Source organism: Pholis gunnellus (assembly GCF_910591455.1).
Source record: "Pholis gunnellus genome assembly, chromosome: 5".
NCBI classification, from domain to species: domain Eukaryota; kingdom Metazoa; phylum Chordata; class Actinopteri; order Perciformes; family Pholidae; genus Pholis; species Pholis gunnellus.
This window is the reverse complement of record NC_136531.1, coordinates 4,141,960-4,164,260: the sequence shown is the minus strand read 5'-3', so window position 1 is coordinate 4,164,260 and position 22,301 is coordinate 4,141,960. Positions and strand designations below refer to the sequence as shown.

At 43.1% G+C, this 22,301-nt stretch overlaps 1 protein-coding gene across 1 annotated transcript in view; it reads right to left on the bottom strand.

The window, feature by feature from the left end:
* meis1a (Meis homeobox 1 a) overlaps positions 1–22,301 on the bottom strand; it is a 40,550-nt gene that overhangs the window by 6,031 nt on the left and 12,218 nt on the right. The window contains exons 8-10 of the mRNA XM_079160263.1: positions 17,391–17,536; positions 7,146–7,222; positions 901–959 (exon numbers count right to left, since the gene is read on the bottom strand). Coding sequence (XP_079016389.1) covers positions 901–959; positions 7,146–7,222; positions 17,391–17,536 — 282 coding nt within the window. The remainder of the gene's footprint in view (positions 1–900; positions 960–7,145; positions 7,223–17,390; positions 17,537–22,301) is intronic.

The following is a 22,301-nucleotide window of genomic DNA, read 5'->3' as shown; positions in this document are numbered from 1 at the left end:
CTATACAACCAGACTTCTTTTTGCAACCGGAGGAGTCTGGTTCTCTCTTCTTGTCAAAAAAATCTTCAAATAGTTCTATCATGGAGGCATATTTCCACTATCAAGGTATCCAAAATGCGAATATTGGCTAGAATTAGGGCATTAGGGCATTCACTCAGATCTACTGCATGTCCTGTTGCCCCGTCAGTTAAATGGACAATTATTGTTTTCCTCCTTAATGCAAACCGGAGGAAACAGTTGACCCTCTCTGATCACCAAACCATCTGAGAAGTAACACTTGACAACAGTTTGGACTTGAAACCATACACGTAAAAATGGTGGATAAAGGAAAGGCTGTATATTTAATAATGCAACTGTGTTACAGTATCAATGAAGCGTAGCTCATCAATCATGTGAGGCAGAGGTACTACGAACAAACAAAACCACCACAATGTAGTTTATCATCAGGCCATGTGGGATGCATTTGAATCTCGCTGTTTTTGAGATCTGGTGACTCTTAAGTTTTCTGCCAAACGTCAACTTTATCAACACAAGAAGCTAAAATCACAGCATCTATTGTTGTTCACGGCTTCTGGGTTTGATTTGTTTTTCAGACACAAACTGGCAAATCTCAAACGTCAGACCTTAAAAACGTTTCACTGGCCACAACATTATCACGCATTACACATGACGAAATAAAGCTTTGATGAACAAAGAACAGGTTGAACAGAAGGCCAACAAATAGAGAGAAATAATAGGTTCTCATTATTTAATCGATTCCAATTATTGGAAAGAATATGAGATGTTATCACCCAAAGCAAAGCATCAAACTTACACCTCATTACTATCAGGTCTAGATGTTGATATATGAAGCTGGATGCAGATCTGGACCGGAGAGTAAATACAAAGTATAAAACTTGCCTGCTCTGTTGGACTGGTCGATCATGGGCTGAACGATCCGCCGCCTCGCGTTGATGAACCTGAGAAACAGAAGAGGAGAGGAAGAGGAGGAGGGAGGAGAAGGAGGGAGAGACGGTTTATAAATGATGAGCAGCAGTCTTTCAATGCTCCGCCTGTAAAGCTGCAGAGGAACCTCGACATCCTGTCTGATTCACTGTGGGACATCAGACACCTCGCTGCACACAGAATATCACACGTTTCTCTCATATTTCTTTGTTTTCTGAGCGTGACGGAAAACAAAACAAAAAACACGTTCAAATCACAACATTGAGATGAAAAGTGCTTCAACCAACCACATGGAACATCATTACGGTAGTTGAGCTTCTGTTCCAGATCTATCAGCACAGAAAATATAGTTGCTGAAATACTATTGCTTCAAAAAACAAAATAAGAATGATCGATCATGTGCCACGGAAAGATACAGAATTATCTCACCTCGACTTGTTTGATATTAGTAATTGGTATTTGTCATTTTTATATATTTTTTAAGCCTTTGGGAGGAGATACAATGATGTCAAAATGTCATTGTTTTTGCTAAAAAACAACAACTAAACTTTCCAAGATAACTGAGTAACAAGATAAACACCAAGAAGCAAAGGAAACCAAAGGTTTAGTAGCTAAACTAGTTTGGTTTCCTTCGGCCAACAGCTTTAGTTTAGCAGCTAACATTTAAACAGAACTAAAGTTTTGGTTTAAAACGCTAACATGTTGGTCCTGTCTGGTGGTCCAGTTCGTCAGTTTATGCAGTTTGGTTTCAATCAGCTTAGAGTTCAGGTTAGTAACTAAAAAGAATTAATATCCTGTGGTTCATTTCAGCAGCTTCAATTTAGTTTTCCGTTTGCTAAAAGTCTGGTTTAGCAGCTAATTTTGAAACTTGAGCAACATTTTAGATTAACAGCTAAAACTCTGGTACCGTTTGTGGTCCAGTTCATTAGCTGATGCAGTTTGATTTCCTTTAGCCAACACTTTAGTTTAAACAAAACTAAAGTTGTAGTTTAACAGCTACAATATGTTCCTGTTTAGCTGGTGGTCCAGGAAGCAAAAAGTTCGGGTTAGTAGATAAAAGTGTTTCATTTTTATATAATTATTTCAGCAGCTTAAACTTAGACACCCGTTAGCTAAAAGTCAGGTAGTTTGGTTCAAATTACAAAGGCCATCTGTTGGTGTACAATGGAAAACAACAATGGGGCAAACAGCCATTTAATCACATTTCAGTACATTTTCTATTGTGTGTAAAGTATTACTCCACAGGTAGCACCGAGGGTTCGTACAGTGCTTCTTCTAAACCGCGTTAAAACTGTGGTAGAAAAGTGTGAACTGCACTCATGGCTTCAGGCGTCAGGGGGCCTGCAGCAGCGATGCATTCATACATGTCCCCTTCTAAGTACACTCTTGAAAGCCATCATCCTGGTATGCGTGACCTATGACCTGGCACCTTCTGTGACCCCCCCCCCCCCCCTTTAACTCCCCCATATTCCCCCTGTCGCCCCCCCCTCTGCCTGGTCTTCCTCAGCTTAAAGCCTTCTGAACCGCCTGTCGACCCCTCCTGACCCGCCCCGGAGTGAAAGCTCTGTGCTTTCCCCACTTGATTTATGTCCCCTACAACCACCTCCACACCCCCCCCCGGGAGGGATGGTTCCATTTCAACTTGTTCGGAAAAGAGGGAGGAGAGGGGGGTACAAAAAAAAGAAAGAAAGTGGGGGGACGACCCTGTTTCCTTTTCAGGAAAACAAAAGCCAGAGCAGCCTTTTCAGGGAGTAAAAAAAAAAAGGCTAGCAGGAGGAGGAGGAGGAGGAGGAGGAGGAGGAGGAGGAGGAGGAAGGGTGGAATACAGAAGAGTTTTTAGAGGAGTAAAGGAGGATCTGCATCAGCTCCAACAGGAAGCTGAACAACTTTCACTAAAATATTTGACATTGTCGGGTCTCAAGGGAGTTTCCTCCCCGAAGTTCTGACATCACGCAAATAATTTACTCCCTCTGGCTTTTTAGCGCCACATGATGCTTTAAATGCTGTTTGATGCTCTTTGAAAGAAAACTGTCTTCTAAAAATACAAAATACTTAGAAATAAGGAGGAAAGAGTGTATAGAGAAGTTCACTGGTTCCATAAGTAAAGACCTGTTTGCAACAGGAACAATTTCACAAGATAATTAAAGAAAGAAGACGAATAAAGAAAACATGTTTCTGTTAATTATGTTTTAAATATGTGGTTTTTAATGGTAATACTAAATACTTTAGAAATCCTTCAGATGAGACAGTTTGAGAAGGAGAAATGAAACTGTTCATAATTCACGTCCACGATGAGGAAGGATCCTCTGTGATTCTAAAATAATTCATTCCTGGGATGAAAATCATCACTCATAGTTTGATTTAACCTCAGCAGCTGTGGATAATTAATCATAACATGTTCTGTTGTTATTCTTTCATATTCGTTGGATTATTCATTTGGTAGAAGAACAATTCCAAAGTCGTTCAAGTTGAGGCAAAAAGAAAGAAATGGAATCATCTGACCCTCGGAGTCAAGAGCCTCACCTACTCATGACCCCCTCACACCATGAGACTGAGTTTACGGCTGTCAACCCATAAACACACACACACACACACACACACACACACAAACAAAGACATTGGCCATCAGCTGCCCCCCCCACCGGCCTCCATAACACTGAGGCTTATTCTTCTGCAGCCAGACGAGCCATAAACTGCGACACGGCGCCCAACTGTGCTCAGGTACCGTTTGAATCAGGTCTCTCTCTCTCTCTCAGGTATTTAACCTTTTATTTATCCTGGATGGTTCTGTTAAGACTTAAAATCTCTTTTCTAAGGGCGTCCTGCAAGATGTTTCAATAGTCCTGAAATGTGATCTACTGGTTTCGTGTTCAGGGACACGAATTGTTCATATTTTTCTAGAATGAAAGTTTGGTCGAGGCAACAAAATCACAACCATAAAACCACGGCCCGGCGTCGAGCTGCTGTCTCGTTCGTTGGACCCTTCCACCTCCCGCCCAGCGAAAGTCCTCTTTTTGGATATTAAAAACCGCGTCACTTGCTCTAACCCGTTGCTTAGTCACGTGGATGCATTTAATTTGTGTGTCCGCCACAAAAAAAAGGATCCTAATTGACTTTCCATTATCATTATCTTTGTCCTGAGGGACACGAAAAAAAACTGCAACAGACAATTTATGTCCCTGCATTTCAGGACTATTTCACAACCTTTCATGGCGCTGGCCTGGTTTCACACACAAATAACAGACTTTAAAGAAAAAACAGCAAATAGTTCAAAACAAAAATAAATGTAACAGAGACTTAAAACCAACAGCTAATTACACCAACGAGGTAGTAGTTCCACACTCATTTTTCATTCTCTTTAATCAGTCATAGATCTGTGATCGAAAAGTTGCACTAAATTATTTTAGGAGCAAACAAACATTGTGTTGATTCGATCATCTTTGGTCCTGCAACTGTTGAGAAGTTTGTTTCCTCCACTGATGTGACCATCAGGTGTTAGTGAGGCTGCAAACATCGACCTCATGTCTAAATATGTTCACATTAACTTCCTAGTTAAAGGAAGGTGATGTATATCTATATTACATGGGGAAAGTAAAACACCTCCAGCCCCTCCCCTCAGGTTGCAGGAGGAGGAGGAGGAGGCTGCTACACAACCACAATCACCAAACACACACTCGCTGACACACTGCTTGTAAAACAGACGCTAAGCCCCGCCCACCCTGGGTGTCACTCTCAGGTCAGTACGCCACCCCCCTACCTCCCTCCCTCACCCTCTCACCCCTCCACAACGGGTGTGTTTAAATAAAGCAGTCCAGCTGTTTGCCATGAAAATGCCATTTACACCAACTGCCTCCAACCCCCCCCCCCCCCCCCCCCCACCCACACACACACACACACACACACTCATAAATCAACAAACACAAAGAAGAAATTAAAAGACACACAAACTGAACTGACAGTTTGACCAACAACGATGACGTTAATATGAACATGATTCAATTAAATTAACATTTTAGTTTCTTTATGAAGTGTTGTTGTTTTTGGCGATGCTCGTAAACAAAAACTAAAATCTGTTAGATTTGTTCAGAGAAAAGGTGAAGAGGAAGAGCAAAGGAGAGGACATTTAGGAAAGCAAGCAAAGGAAACAAGGAGAGGAACTACAAGTAAGCAAGGAAAAGAAACAAGGAAAAGAGATGAAAGGAAGCAAGGAAAGTAAAAAACAAGTGGAAGGGTGCATAGAAACAAGGAGAGGAGAGGAAATATAAGGAAGCAAGGGAAGGAAACAGAGGGAGGAGATGAGAGGAAAAAATGTAAGGAAAGAAAATAAAAGGAAAGGAAATAAAAGGAAAGGAGGGTAAAACAAGGAAAGGAGAGGAAACGAGGGAACCAAGGAAATAATGAGAGGAGAGGAAGACGTCATCTGTAAATTTAAGCATCTTTATTACAGTCAAAATGAACCAACCCCATATCAACCACTCAGTGCTCACACACACACACACACACACACAGTATAAAACAGCGGTCGGATCAAAGCTTCATTTACAGCCTTCGTCTCTGGTCGCTCCTTCACTCCGAATCTGCAGAATCAGGGAAAATACTGCGAGCTGCTCCAGAGGCGTTACCACAGCAACAGCCAAATATTCAGAGGGAGCGGGGGTCTGACTAACGAGTCTAGTACATATATATATATATATATATATATATATATATATATATACGACGGTGTTTCCACTCAGTCTGAATTCATGTGAAATATTCACGCAGGTTAATTTGTACGTTTGTGATTCTGTGAGATGAAAAACTAAACCGACGTTACGAGATCGAAGCGTTAGTGCGAGTTTGTCATCGTTCCCGAATCTCAGGCTGGATTTCAACTCTTGACGAGTTAAACGCAGCTGTTAAAGATCGTTCTGATGTTTCTGAAATGTGATTCTTGTTTTGACTGTAACGTTCTGCTGCTGCTTCATTCACTTAATTAAATCATGTCATGATACAAAAAACATGCCTCAGATTGTGTGAGAGCACTCTTCTGCTGCTTATAATTCACGGGGATATGAAATGGGGTTTCATTTTCTTCAAATAATTAGTTTGTGTTTGTACAGTCTCAATATACGACCTCTGTGATGTCAACTAATGACATCATTTGGTGGAAGTACATTAACATTTAGGTCGTCTGACGCGGTGAACCGTGTCCTCGCTTGTCTTCCGTCTCGTTAGCTGATCGACTGCGTTGTTACTGAACAATCTGGCCTCTTTTCAAATCCTAGAATCGCTTCTGACGCTGAGGACCAAATGAAGAAGTAGCGTGACGTTTGGGTTGGATTGGAGATTGGTGTCTGCATCAGTTCACGATCTTTCACATTCTAGTGGCATGAACTTGAACAAAAATGAAAACTGAAACCAGGTTCTGAACCCTGAAAGCTTCCTGGAGACGCTCACAAAAAGGTCACGAAACTTGAAAATAAACGCTGTGGAAATGGCTTTAATTGGATAAAACTTGAGGAACCATCAGTCCTTTAAAGCTAGAGTTGATAATCTTGAGAAACCATCAAGTTATCCAACATAAAAACTCAGCCCAGTGTTGCCAACTTTTTTCCCCAAAATGGTCGCAGCACTAGCTCCAAAAGTCGGTTAATCTGGCGAGGAAGTCGCTAAATCGGCAACTGTCCCATCAGGCCTCCCTCTAAAGCCACTCCCCTAAAATGATCAATATTAACGTAAACAACCAACATGGCTATTGTTAGTACTCGCAGCTGTTAAGCCGACAGTTTGACCGGCTAATTTACAGTCCTGCAGCAGCCGACGACACCGAGATTACTTTCCCTCTTTTTGTCGGAGCATTTGAATCATGTCTGAATACGAAGATAAAAATGCTTTTGAGGAAGATTACCAACCCGCCCTTTAAGCTTCGGTCGATTAAACGGTGTGGTTAAATCCCCAGCAGTGTCATTTGCTGACGTTTCCATTTCTGTAAACAGAACACACCATGAAAACCTCCTACTGGTCTCTACTTCCAGCCTCCAAGCTCCAATTAACTCTCCAATTAACCGCCTCCTCCCCTCTGTAACTGTAATTGGGGGATATTTGGAGAAGGGGCAACCCCATAGGATTTAATTCACATAATTAGGTTTCCTCTGGGGGGGGGGGGGGGGTTGCAAACACACAACAACAACGTTGCATCGGCAATGTCGCCGACTCACCAGTTGTTGACCTGCAGGATGGAGAGACCGGTGTCCTGAGCCAGCTGCTTCTTCTGCTCCTCCGACGGGTACGGGTGCTGCAGAGGGACAAAACAGGGAGGTGTCAACAAACTGCAAAACATCACGGGGTTGTTTCTTCTTCTGTTTTTTTTTTTTTAGTGCGAGTCTGAAAGCTGCTAATTAGCGTTAAAGAAGGGAGGCGGGGCCAGACTCATTAAGGGGATATGAAATGGAGCATAATTAATGGGAAGAAATGGTGAGCCAATTAGAGAGGGAAGCCAAGTGGAGAGAGCGCCCCGTTAATTAGTGTGTGTGTGTGTGTGTGTGTGTTGGGGGTTGGTTCAGGCTTGTTTCTCTAACGGTAGTGGATCAGAACAGGCCTGAGGCTGCACAGCTCCATCCCTGGAGTCTGTGTTGTGCGTGTCTGTTTATTATGCTTTCAAATGTTATGTTGTAGATGTTGTAGGTATTGATTCAACGTGTCCTCATTCAACGGTTCATACGTTATCTTACAAGCGCTCAGGAACATTTGCAATCAGAGCGGCTGCGCTAGCCAAGCCCCCAGGAAGAGCGTCCGGCTTTGTAGCAAATTTGACTCAGTGGCCAAAACGGTGGAATTACAACTTCAGGGTCGGTCACCTGACGGGGCCCAACAAGACTTTCCCGAATAAACTCGCATTGGGAAAGCGACGTCTGTAAATCAACAGATAATTTTTTTTGAGGTAAAATGACTTCCCAGTACTTCCCCGTCAGCAGTCTGAGCTTTAGTTAAATCAAGTCATCCTGGCAGCCATATGTTGGCTTGTTGTCGGTGGGTGCGGCTGTCTCTTCGCCGCAGCTCAGCAGGGAAACAAAAAGAGGGAATTTTATTCTACAGAAGGTTTTAGCTTCATGAAAAACCCACTGGAGTAGTCTAATTAAAAGAAGAGTCATTATAAACTCACACATTGTCACAATAACACATTTATTCTGGCCATGAGAGTCTTGTTTTTAGACAGACAGGTTTAGGTAAACGCGTTAAGTTTGAGATTAGGCATGTAGGGAAATGAGAAATATCAAATACACGGCAAGCAGAAGAATAAAACGCACATTTGATGTGACCACGGGGGCTTAATAACGACGTATCTGCATGCACTCGAGCCACGTCTAGTTACAGGGTGTCAGACTGGAGAGAAAAGTTCATGTAGAGATGTGAACAATAAATAATGTTTTACTGCAACCAGCTGACAGCGAGTGAGAGTTTCTTCGTCTGCCGACTGAAACCAGCTGCTGCTGCAGATCCTCGGCGGCACGTTGCTGCCCGTCCCTGACCCAGATAGCAGCGCTTTCAGGAGCTGTTTTCACTCTGATGTAACATGCAGCGCTGCTAAAGAGTTCAGACTCGTTAAACTCTGCACAGGACAAGAGCGGAGCATCCAAAACAGCCGGACACATGGCGGAGACTTTGAAAATAAATGACTTAAGAACAGGAAGTGTGCCCTAAGATGTGTTGTTTTTGTATTTTGTGAGACTTTCTACATTTCAGATGGAAATATTTGGCATCATGAAGGAACCACTTCAGTGATTTTCTTTGGTTTGAACCATAGACTGTATGTAAGAAGTGGACGCAGTCATCGTGAGCTCAGCTGTTGGTTTGTGGATTGATGTTTTGAAGCCTCGAGTTTGGCGATTTCACCGTCGCCATTTTGGATTATGGGCGTTGCCATGTTGTTTTTTTCCGCAACCGATGAACGGAAGTTACCCTATTTGACCATACAGACATTATCTAAAGCTAAATCCAACAGCAGAACATTTTCCTGCTAAATCTTGCTTAAAACTGTAATTTTCGTTGAAGTACTTTTTTTTATTTCAGTAAAGGCCTAGAACACCTGTTCCTTTACGGGTCTGAAGCAATGATTGAGTTAACAAAATAAAACCACAGTTAGTAAATGTGTGAAGAAAAATAATCTAAGCGTTGATGTATTTTCACTGCAGCCGAGCCGACATTGGAAAGACAGAAAAGGAGAAGATGTTAGCAGGAAGATTCTTCCACCATCCGTCACTTCCTGGTTTTACTACAAACTCTCTTTTATGGCCAGCCAATCAAACAGCCTTGGGCCGACACCAGAAGTCTCACCACATGTCTCTCTGGTGAGGAGGGAAAGTCTTTGATGTCTTCCTTCCTCCGCCCTGACCATCTCTCTGCCAAAACTGCAGTGCTTTCCCTGTGATCTGATAGCAGGTAATTGGCCTAAACTGCATCTAATTTGCCACAAAGAGCGATAATCACGAGGTCGTTTCGTCGCCTTTTCAGCCACAGAGACGCAGCTCCCTCGGGGGCGGAGCTTTAATTGTTCCGATTGCAAAACAAGGACGAGACAAAGCCAGCGACGGACCTTTAGAGCGTCACATGAACCAAAGATTGTTTAAACCTGGGCAACACACACACACACACACACACACTGCTGGGTCAGAACCATCCGGCTCTTATTGCTCATTAAGTCACATAAAATCTCCACGCGGCACGAAATACAACTTCAATGTTCGAGAGTGAAAACACATGGTGCACGGTTCAGGGCTGGTCCACCTCTCAGTCTAATTTCAGAGTTTCCACTCAGGGTTTTAATCTGAAGCCACCTGTTCGTTATAAAATTATAATCCTGTTAGCAGAGGGCAGGCTGGGCGAGCACCGCCAGGGCTCAGCGGCTGGTCTGGAATCGGTTGTACTCTCCGTCTCACTGTGAATAGAGCTTATCCAAATAATGTAATATCGGGCATGAATTTAGAATGGTGAGGTTTATGAGTTTAATTTAGTAGTGCACAGATTATTCATTTGAGCAGAACAAATGACACTTAAAGTTACTGTGAGGACCTTTTAACTGGTTATGAAACAGTCTCAATGTAATCCCGATGCCTCTGCACGACTTTATATTTCTATATAGTTATTATTATGAATGCTTGACATCAGATTCCGTCCTCGTAGTAGCTTTAAAACCTTTACGTTTTGCCTATAACCGCGATGTCTTTGCCAAAACCACAATCTCGTATCTTGCTGCAGTGATGTACAGGTGTACTCCAGGACACTGTGACATCACTGTTGGGTGTGGTTACAAGGTGCAACAAAGCACCACTTGTGACAACTGGCTGCGGTGCTCATTGAACAAAACCCGGGGGGTTTCGCAGAATCACCCAGAATTCTTTATCACCTTTGAACACACTATTTCACGCTGTGATGTGTGGAAGGTGTTGCTGTTTAGTGTCCCAGTAAACCTGTTAAGAGGCTGTAATTACAACTAATTTAGAGTGTGTGTGTGTGTGTGTGTGTGTGTGTGTGTGTGTGTGTGTGTGTGTGTGTGTGTGTGTGTGTGAGAGTTAGCATTTAACAAACTCGTCAGCACTGGTCCAGAGATGTCCATCTCTGATATAATACAATTCAAAGGTTGAAAATTAAAGAAATGATCAGAAAGCAAAAAAACAGTTGGAACATTTTGTATTATTGAGTCGTTAATTTGAAGGTGACTTTAAATTGCGTCTTCTTTCCTAATCTGTCTTTTTCGGACAGCTTGAAATCTTTCCCTCCATCTGTCCTCTGATTGGCCTCGACTCCTCGCTTCATTATCTGACGGACGCTCATTTACGCTGTCAGGGAAGAAAGGCTGCTCCGTGATGTATGTGGCCACATGCTGGACATTTTTTGTGTATGTGTGAGTGTGAGTGTGTGTGTGTGTGTGTGTGTGTGTGTGTGGGGGAGTGAGAGGTCAATAAAGGCGACCCCCACAGAGAGCCGGGCCCTGGGGTCCCTGGGGGGCCTGTCACAGAGGTAATGGATGATGTTTTCACTGCAGGGTGAGGGAGCCACAGAACAGCCGTCCTCACACTGCGGGGAAATAAACGTCTGTTCACAGTGGCCTTTATTTTTAACCAAATCCAGAGAGTTTTAGACCGACTACAGCCCTGATAGTTGGGTGCTTTGTTCTTGGCTAAGAAACTTGGGAGATTTGGTTCACGGAAAACAGTTTTGTTAAAACATCGTCCGACCTGGTTAGACTGTATCTTTGACCTTTGTTCCTAAATCTGCTGGTATGTTTCTACTTTCTGAGATCTACCAGGTTCCACTTGAACAGGAGAAATATGCAGGGCACATTGCATTTAACACTTCATTAGTATTTCTAGTAAAAGTAACTTAATAAAAAAGAAATAGTTGAAAATATCGGTGACAGGAAACTTAAATCTAAAACTCTGTATTGATAACAGATTTAGAAACACAAATAGTCACAGGAACTAAATCAGGAACTACACATTCCTTGAAGACTTTTTAGGGGCCGGAACTTAAGCTAGTACTAAATATAGAACGAACTCTTGAACTAATCTACAACTAACTCTAGAACTTAATCTAAAACAAACACTAGATCCAACTCTAGAACTACATGTAGTACTAACTTTAGAGCTAAATCAGGAACTACACATTCCTTGAAGACGTTTTAGGGGCCGTGACTAAAACTAGAAACTAACTTTAGTTCTACATTTAGAACCAACTCTAAAACTAACTCTAAACTAAATATAGAACTAATTCTAGAACTTACTCTGAACTAACTCTAGAGCTAGCCTTGTGTGGGTGAAATGCAGGTAGAGATTTTGAGTTTCAAACATTTGTGATATACTTTCCCTTTACAAACACAAATGTATATACAAGCGGCTGCAGCACAAGCAGCATCTCATCACATACTTGCATGTGAACTTTTTGTTTATTTGGAGGATTTAAGCTCTCGTCACGTCAGAAAGTAGCACAATCCATTATCTGAGAGGCTAATCGCTAACACGTTAACCAGCCAGGAGAATTCTTGCACTATTCAAATCACAATCATGGTCCCAATACCTCCTTGAAGCTAGCTGGTTTGCTAACTGCCACTTAGCACGTGAGCTACCTTGGATTGGAGGTTCAAACTGTTTATTCAAGAAACATATATTTGTACCACTGACTCCTGTGTCATAACAGTCTGAAAGGAAGGCCGTCTAACAGAGCGGTTCTTACTCTGGAAAGGTTTGAATTAAAAATGGATGGTGTGCCAAACGGCGTCCAGGCTATAAAGAGCTGTTGCTGTTTATCGGCTTGATGTCGGTCAACAGCACTAATGTGTTCATCGAGGTTCACCAAACTTGAACTCTGTATGAAAGGCAACTTTTAACTGCTAATGCGACTATGCAATAAAAACTTGGATCCACTAGTGGGCAGATCAAGCCCGAGTCATCCCCGGCTGACACCAGAACAGCAGAAAAAGTTTCAGCTCCAAAAAAGTTTCTCTTTCAGGTTTTCTGACATCGTTGAGTCCACTGATTTTACCTTCGCATCTCGGCATTCTGCTCCGACTGTTCATGAGCTTAAATGCAACTTTCAGACGTGCACGGAAAATCCTCCGTAACACAGGATACACGGGGAAGCCAGCTCTGAAAACATTCAGATTTTCATTCTTGTTATTTTTCGTTGATTCATTCATTACTTCCAAATTTGTTGAGCAATAAAAAGACACTAAAACAGAGACGAAGTGGCAGTTAATGATCTCCTTTTGTTGAATCTGAAGCGCAGATCGTCTGCGGTAACGACGGAGGACAGGTTGGCCAACATAAGAACACGACGACGGACAGAGACTGTGATGTGATGGTGGATTTCACATCGGTGGCGCTTGATGTCTGATGCCGTTATTAGAGCGAGACCTCTTGTACGGTCCCGACTCTAGTGAGGGTTGTATAGCTGGGTGGCGGCAGGCGGCTGAACACGTGTTAGTGCCTGTGGGTCGCCGTGGCCTCGCCATCACCCACATCTGCAGCTCTGCGGCTGTAAACAGCTGCTGATGGATGGATGGATGGAGGTGTCCCGGCGCCCTCTGACCCCTGATGGATGGAGGGCAGGGGGTCTGCGAGGTCAGCGCCGGGGCTTCCTGCTAACTCATCAGTCCCGCCCGGCTCAGGAGGCCCATTCCTCAGCCGGCCGACAGGCGAGCGAAGTGAAGACTCTGTAATTGTGGCGCTCGCTTTGAAGTTTGGGAGTCATTTTCTCTCGTCTCTTCATACCGACACCATGGTTTTTTTGTTTTTTTTTTCTCCAATTTCTGCTGCTCTGTCGTCGTCGTCGTCGTGCTGAGAAGCACTTGGACGTGCAAAGTCTTTCCAGCTGTTTTGATGGAGTCACATGTGTAATTTGTAAGCCAAAGCAGCTCTTTAATGAGTTGGGCGACTGTAAACAAATGGTGGCGTACACACACAAAGCTTCCACCACCTGTTTGTGATGTGGGTTTATAAAGGAGTCATTTAAGGAGGCAAACATCTGTGAGCGAGAGGGAGGTCAATTACAAACTAATTACATTAACAGGGAGGATGCTTTCCATTTGTTTTTTTGCACTTTTACATGAAATAAAAATGTGAAAAAGCAGGAAGTGTGTGTGTGTGTGTGTGTGTGTGTGTGTGTGTGTGTGTGTGTGTGTGTGTGTGTAAACAAGTCGGTTTGTGGCTCGGCATTTATGAGCTGTGGCTCAGAGAAGGCTGCTGGAGTTTGTGTACTACTTCGCAGGAGGAAGCTAGGACACCCTCTAACACGCATACACACACACACACGCATACACACACACACACACACACACACATGTACACACACACAAACACACACACACACACTCACGTCAGCAGCGTTGCTCCTGCGAGGCCTGAGACACAAAGATTTAAAAACGCAGCAGGGTCGGGATAAACGTATCTCTCGATGATCTCTCCTGAATCGGACATTTTCCACATGTTGCTTCCCCAAACGTTTCCATTACCACTCTGTGTAACCACGGTAACCAGGTCCATCAGGATTAAAGCAGGCCGATAATAAAGAGTCCCGACTGCAGAACTTAACAAAAACAGGCTGTCAGTTCAAAAGAGTTATAATGCTCTTCTAGAAGTGTACACATGAGCACACACACACACACACACACACACTGTATTGAAATGAGCATTACTGCATTTCTACACTGTAAAAAAAACTAGGAAAAGTCAGACATTCCTAATTTTACTCCACTACAGATGTACAAGCATCAAAATGCTCTTAAAGTTACTGTGAGAAACGTTTAACTGGTTATGAAACCGTTTCAATTTAATACTGATGCCTCTTTGTGACCTTCATAAGTGAATGAGACCATCAGAGAGACGACTATATTATTCTTTATGCTCGTCATCGATGCCACCCGGACGGATTCTGGTAAAATCAGACGAAATCACAGCTGGTTCACCAGCTCAGACTCCCATCAGCGGACCAGCAAACCGCTGACGGACCCAGATCCGACTTCTCTGCAGCCTTCGACCTGCAGTCGAAAGCTCCGGTGGGAGGCGGAGAGCTCAGCGCCCGGCAGCAGCGTCTCCGCCGTTTTTTACGCTGGGAGCAAACAGCGACGCCACGCTTCTGGAGGCCCAGGCCATAATGCTGGGCCCGCTGGAGGGAAGGGAGGCACGGGAGAACCAGAACCAGGACTGAGCGGCCGCAGTAAATATTTGAAGTTTTCTTACGGGACTCTGGTGCTCTGAAACACCACCACTTATGTCCACAGGTCAACACAAAATGTAAGTTCCTTCTGGAGAGTCTGAAGATGTTATGTGGATGTTGTTGAATGCTTTTTGATGTATGATGTTTAAATTCATTGCAATATTAGTCACCTTTTGATTTTTTCCTAGACGGAAATGACGTATTGACCTGCTGCTGAATGGATAATTCACCCAGAATCTCACTGTATAAGTGATGTTAACACGCAAACGTTATAATATTCATCATATCATAATGTGACGGTGGGCAAAATGTGTGAGGAGATTTTTCACTTTTCTTAAAGTTGACCAGATAAATAAAATCAGCTGCCGGTTTTCCAGTTGTGTGAAGTGAAGTGTGTCTTTAACATCTCTTCTTTCAAACCTGCCTCCATGTTGTGTCATTATTTTCTCTGCTTTGGTGTTTTGATTCCTGCGTTGAACGTACTGTAGCCCTTCATTCAACCTTGAACCTCCCAACAACTAGCGCCTTTTCTCCCTCCCTCCCTCAGGTACCCGTGTTCCCTCCCCCTCCCACCGTTCCTCTCACCTCCCATCTGCTGCAGGACTCGCTGTCCTCCAGGTTCAGCTAAAAGTCCTGGCGGCGGCCCCGACCCCCGTCGAGCCGGGAACCGATTTAGCCTCTCCATGTTTGGAGGCAGGCAGGGGGAGATGGGGAGGAGGAGGAGGAGGAGGAGGAGGAGGAGGAGGTGGGGGTGTTTGGTTATTCTGCTGGCCTCAGCCAAAACTATGAGTCAGTCACTGCTGGGATTTCAGCACTGAGCCGGTCCGCCCACTTTTACTGGACAATTCATTTCAGTTTCACGCTCGTAAAAAGTAATTTTTCCTTTTAGAGGTTCTTACGTTCTCACTTTTAGAATGATTAAGAATTGGTTTATGTTCTATGCTGATAAACAGAGAGATATTAATATCGCTCCGGTGAGAGTAACTCTTGTTCTAATCCTTTGGACACACCCAGTCTAAACCCCAGCAGACAAACCCGGGCTTTCACAGTTACATAATAATCCAAATGAGCAAAATGAGCTAGTTTGTCATGTTAATGGGCTGTAAAGCGTAAACACAACAGCTGCTGATGTGTTTTGTTGGTAAGCATGATAAAGTATTGACATCGTAGATGTTTACCTTTGACGTTGACAGTTGTAAATATTTGCTGTGGCACTTTATCATTCATTATTTATTGGTAATGAGGCTGTTGAGCCAAAAACCTCACAGATTTCACTCAGTTGGATTAATGTTATGTAATGAGCGATCATGTTGGACACCTTTTCATGATTCTAATAAAATATTTCTTCATTTACAAACAACCCTGGTTATTCTTGGAAGGAAAATGTCCAGTTCATATTCCTCCTTTTAATACTGAACCCAGGTTACTCCTGATTGGCTGGCCGGTGTACTGATGAATGAGCAAACTGTAAAGCGCTTTAGATAAAAACGTAAATGCAGTTCAACTAAAAAGAGACAAAAAATGACTACAAAAGAGAAAAAGGCACAAATTAACCAGAAAGACAAACAAGATGACTATAAAAAGAAAATATAAGTTGCAGAGAGCCGTAAAACTGCAAAAAAGAAAGAAACTCACAACAACAATGAAAAGGGGCAAAACAACCACAAAGAGACACAACATATCTACAAAGAGACAATACAGCAACAAAGAGACACAAAGCAACTACAAAAAGACTCAAAACAACCACAAAGAGACACAAAATGACTCCAACGATATGTAAAACAGCTGCAAAGAGACAAAGAAACTTTTTAAAGGGGAAAAACAACCACAAAGCGACACAAAACAACGACAGACAAAGAAAGTACTGCAAAAATACCAAAACAACAACAAAAACAGGCTAAACAACTCTAAACTATAACATGTAGGAGAGATGATGAGGCCTTTAGCACGTCTGTGCCCAAGACCCGTATTTCAGTCCTATAAATATTAGAAACAAGCTGTAATTCTAAACTGGTTCTCGCCACCAAACCCTGAAGTTTAAGTGGATCAGAACTGTTATAACTGTATAAATTCACAGCTCTGCTTTCTTCCCGTCGGGACGCTTCTGAAGAGCCCACAGGTAAAATACCTGGACCACAGCATAGGTCAAAGGTCATCACCCCAAACTGAGAACGTCCCCGGGTTGTGAGCAGGTGGGAACGCAGGGCATAACGGTAGGGAGTGAGAAGGTCAACACAACTTCAAATGGACAGAAATGTCGGCACAGAAGTGGAAGGTCACGGGTTCGCTCCTCCGAAAACAGCCACAAGTGCTGATTAAGTGTTTATAGCGAGACGGTAGAGCCCGACTCTCTCTACACCTGAGTACTTTTAACCTAGTCAGCTGTTGTGATCTATACACAATAAAGTAAATATCATAAGTTCATCATGTATTACGCACAATCGTTTTTCACATCATTTAAGATCAAATGTACAAAACAGTAATTATTTTTAAAAAACAAAACTTTTCAAGGAATTTGACTTTTTGTAATAACTCAACGGTGCTTCAATTGAACATTTCGTTATTTGGGGAGATTAACCCCATGTTGGCATATAGTGTGATAGTATGAACCTCAACATGGCAGGTGTACGAGTGCGCCAATATTTTTGGCGTTCAAACGGTCCGAGCTGTGAGAACACGTTGCCGACAAAGTGGACATTGTCTTGCTCTCATTTGAAAAATTGTTAAATAAATGCCACTAAAATGCCACTTACCGTCAGGTGTTGAAAAAGCCAGGCTCTCAGGATGTTGGTGGCCACTTTGGGGAAGATGCCTCTTTTTTTGTTGCGCAGTTTGTCTCTGTCGGGGTCGTCGTCGTCCCCTGTGCTGGGAGAAGCCATGCCGTTATCCAGGCAGTCACCTGATCGACACACGGAGAAGGAAAACAAAAGAAACGTTATTTCACAGTCCAAATATACCAAACATGTCGGGCTGGTTGGTACACATCTGATTAACGTCAACATGTTTAAAACTAGCCTTTAAAAAGAAATTCAACACCCAGTTTTAGTTTGAACACACCTCCTTCACCTAACAGACAAAAACACAAAGACATTATACTCTTTAAGTATAAAAACGCTTTAAATACACAAAATAACTACACAAAAAAACTTTGTTTTACAACAACGAGCACATTGGCCATGAACTGAATATATAAGTGTATATATTTACCATATTTCCCTGTGGTTGCAAAGCGCTGCTACACAGCCAGCTAGCTAACATTAGCACATTTCACCCAGTGCACACGAGGCCTCTCAGCACTTTTCTGCCCATTAAAAGGCGCCGAGCAAACACATGCCTTTACTCATGTACTTTCCCTGCACAGATTTCTTTTTCCCCAGTTGATGAGTGGATTCAAACTGGTGACCCTGCAGTAACGCCGGCCTGCCCTGCTGCGTAACCCTCCCCGCCCCGCAGGTTTTGGATCGTGGCACATAATGCCCGCATTTCAACTTAAAACCCACTAAAAGCTGCCGGGCCGGGTGTTTTTACTGCACTTTCTCTGCCTGTTTAATGAGGCTCATTTTCTCCTCAGTGTTTTTTAACAGCGCCGGGCCAAGGTTAGGGCGACAGTCCCCGGCAACCTGCAGCAGGAGATCCAGGTCCTGCCGCCCTGCTCAGAGTCAGCGGCGGACCCGGGCCTCCCTCTCCGCCCGAACAGAGGCAGAATTCTGCCGCGCAGCCCGAAAAGGTGGAAATAATCATAAAAATGATGCGTAACTCCATAAACAAGCTCTCAGCCTCATTAGGCTGAACCGCAAGCTCCCCGAGGCTGATTTACACTCCACCCGCGCTCCCCCTCTCTCCTTAGAGAGCCAAAGACAGAGCGGTCCGACCCAACCTGCTAATGGTTTGTGACAACTCTGGCTTCACAACAACCTGTGGACTAACAGGAGAGGGGAACCAAGATTGTGAGTGATGAAAAGAAGGAAAGACGATGATGGAGGACGATTCAGTCAAAGCTTCATTTTGTGATCACAGCCGGAAATATCACAAAGCTGCTGCACGGTGGGCCACGTGGGGGAAGAAGTGAAATGAACATAACCGGCCATCAATGCTCTCAAATATTCTCACACCTCCACATAAGTTATGTTTCCATTCAAATGTTGCACACATTTTAAGCAAATTGATGAATTTCCTGCATGATGAAATGTGGATTAGTCCTCGTTTCCATCATCTATTTTGACAATATGACTTATTAAATCAAGCACTAATAACTTCACACCTGAAAGCCTAAAACGCACATTTCCAAACTCAGCCAAGATTAATATATCTATATTGTATTTATTTCTTTATGTCTGGCGTTTATGCTTAGATTTTTTTGATGCAAAATTTGAAAATTATGTTCAAAAACACAGGTGTATGGAAATAACAGCATAATTATAATGTCTGGAGATAAATGCGGTATTTCAAACGATAGAGAAAGCATTAAAATCAGCGCCAATGTCATCTTTATCTCTGCTGAGTGACCGCCGCGGCCAATAGGATGTAGAACTGACTGATAAACGACTTCATGACGAGACGACGTAGCTTCATGTGTGAGTGTCTTTTTAGAAATTAAACTGACCAAATATTTCACCATATGATTGTGTTTCATTCCACCTAAACTTCACCAAAAGCCATGCCAATAGAAAAAAAAAGGTTGCCAAAGAATCATGAAAGTGTTCTTCCAACAGTCGTCCTGCTCGCATGATGAAGATGATGAATCTCTTTCTGCTCTGCACGTGTGAGATAAAGAGAAACAAACACACGAAGCAGTCCGGTCGTGCCGACTTGCGTCCTCCATCGCCGCGCTCTTTAAGAACTGTTTGTACTAAATTTTATTATCCGCGGTCTGTTGGAAGTACGCTCACTGGAGAGGGAGAGAGAAGAGAGTCTTTATTTTCCACTATGGACCATTTCTCTTCTGCTGACGGTGGGAGGGGTCAGATGACTGAAAGCCAATCCAACGCTCTAATGAAGGTGACCTCACTGCTGAGGTCAGACGTGGAATAAAAACACAGAGACGGACTGAGATGAAACTCAACGTATCCTGCTGGGAGAATTTAAAGACGTATGGGAGGTTGGACTGGAGCTAAATACACAATACGGCCAAAAGTATGTGGACACTGGACCATGGATTAAAGCACGCACTCGTCCGGTTCCAGCTGTTAAACCAGATGTTTGAATATGGCTGCACGGGAGAATTGGTGAGGTCCAACACTGATGTTGAGTGATCGGGTTGGGCTAACAGTGTTCCAGTTCATCCCGAATGTGTTCGGTGGGGTTGAGGTCAAGTTCTTCCACACAGAACTGGGAAAGAAAATCCTTCTTTATGGAGCTGGCTCTGTGCACCATTGTTTAAAACACAATTGTATGTAACATAAAGATGTCTCTTCGTTGGAACTAGGAGCTCAAACCAGGAAAAAATCAAAAACAAAAGTACACTTAATTATGTGGCCATCCAAGTCCTTTAATGCCATTTAGTGCACTACAACACCCATTCATGAACCTATGTCAATCTATCTCAATACCTACTTCAATACCACGGTAAAATAAACCCCAAAAGAGCAATAAAGAAGAAGAAACAACAAGATACAGGGTTTGTATTAGGGAGCTTTAGAGGTGTAGGTATATCTTTGAATTTTGGACAGAATCTGGTTAGCTGTAGGCCACGTCCTCACTCCAGCTCTGTGCTTAACAGACAGACATGAGATTGAAATCCCCTCATCTTATGGATAGAAAGCAAACAAGTGTATTCCTCTCTCTCTCTTTCTCTCTCTCTCTACGACCATTGAAGCCCATTCAAAGTGACAGTATTATGGTCGTCTATGCTGAGGACATGTTTCTCTGTTTATGTTCCCCAGGATGGCAAATTAACACCGAGCACTGCGGCCAAAAAATGCTGGAGAGTTTGGCTTTGGCTTCGGAGTTAGCAGATGTCATTTGAAGTTCTGCCGAACTGAGGTTTTTTCAGTAACGTCAAAGAAATCTCTTATTAACCACATTTGGCTCCGTTGCGGAGGTCAACCCGGGGAGCTGGCTGTGTGTAAGTGATGCTTAAATATCTACCAGCCAACAGAGAGAGAGAGCTGAAGCAGCTTGAGGTCTGGCTGCTGATACGTCCAGTCAGAGGGAACCGTCTGATGAAGCAGATTTGTTTTCCAAATGGAGGCGTGACCGTGGATCAAACTCTGGTAGTTTTGGTTATCCCCAAAACACGCAACCACAGCTTTGTATCCAACAAGCAAACTGTTTACAGTACAGTAGTTCTGCAAGATCTGATGGAAACTACAATGAACAGGTTCACTAAAAAGAAAACAAACCTTACGGCGGCGCTGGATAAGAAGTCAGGGGATCACCAATGTGAGAGGGACTCATCCTCTGATGGTCTTGAATAACCAAAATGGTCGACCGACCGACCGACCGACCGACTTCACCATCTCTGGAACCGCCATCATGCCGCCATCTCAGCGTTTAACAACTACAACTTCCATTAGCACGATAGGCTTTTTGTCAAAAACCCCAACAGAGTTGTTGAAAGTTCACAAAACAACAGCAGTCTTTGATTTGAAATGGCATTCAGATGTTATTGTCCAGTAAAGCAGCAGATACTCATTAATCACAGAACAAGCAGAAAACCACAGGAACATTTCTGCAGAAAGGCAGATGAAAGAAATCCTTAATGAGAAAAAACATTAGGAAGCTTGTGAAACAGGAACCAGCGGGGAAAAAAACCAGCCAAAGTCTATCACACTATTAAGGCTGATGTATGTTGGGATCGTGAACGCTTGATTAACAAATCTCCTATTGAATCAAATGCAGCCTATTTGTTGAAGGTCAGACTCGCCCCCACAGCGGTGTGAACCTGTAGATGTGGGCAGCAGATAGAGAAACCACAGGACCTGTTTCAGTTGGCCCGCTAACAGATGCATGCTAACAGAACCGGCTGGACTGAGACCAGCAGCATGGAGCCAGAGCTGTGTGTGTGTGTGTGTGTGTCTGTGTCTGTGTGTGTGTGTTTAAAAATTGAACTGCATTTAGTGTTTGTTTCTCATAACCGTATGTACATAGGTTTCTGTTTTGTCATTATCTGTGTGTGTATGTGGTAATGTTTACATTTATTTAAAGTATGATTGCCACCAGTTATTATAGGAATTAATAGGAACAGTAAGAAATGCTACAAATTGCTCGTTTTGTCCAACCAAGACTTCAAAACCCTTAAAATAATAAAAACAGAAAATATTGACATTTGACAGACTAATCACATGAGCCAATTACTGATATGTGTGAATATTTTGAAGACAGCAGATCAAGATATTTTCAAAACAGCATCAAGACATTTGGGGGATATTGAGGGAGTGAAAGTAGATGGAAACATATTTTGTGAAACGCTCGTGTCCATGTCTTCATACACAGCACTGTATACTTTGTGTACTGCATATTTGTGTTTGTTTAAGTATACTTTTTGTGTATTTACACTGTAAAATCGGAACATATATGAATTCTGTTAATGCCCGTTTCAGTGTGAGTGTGTTCACTGCATGCTGTGTTATTTCTATTTCCCCCTGTGTGTGTGTGTGTGTGTGTGTGTGTGTGTGTGTGTGTGTGTGTGTGTGTGTGTGTGTGTGTTCTGGAACATAAAGCTC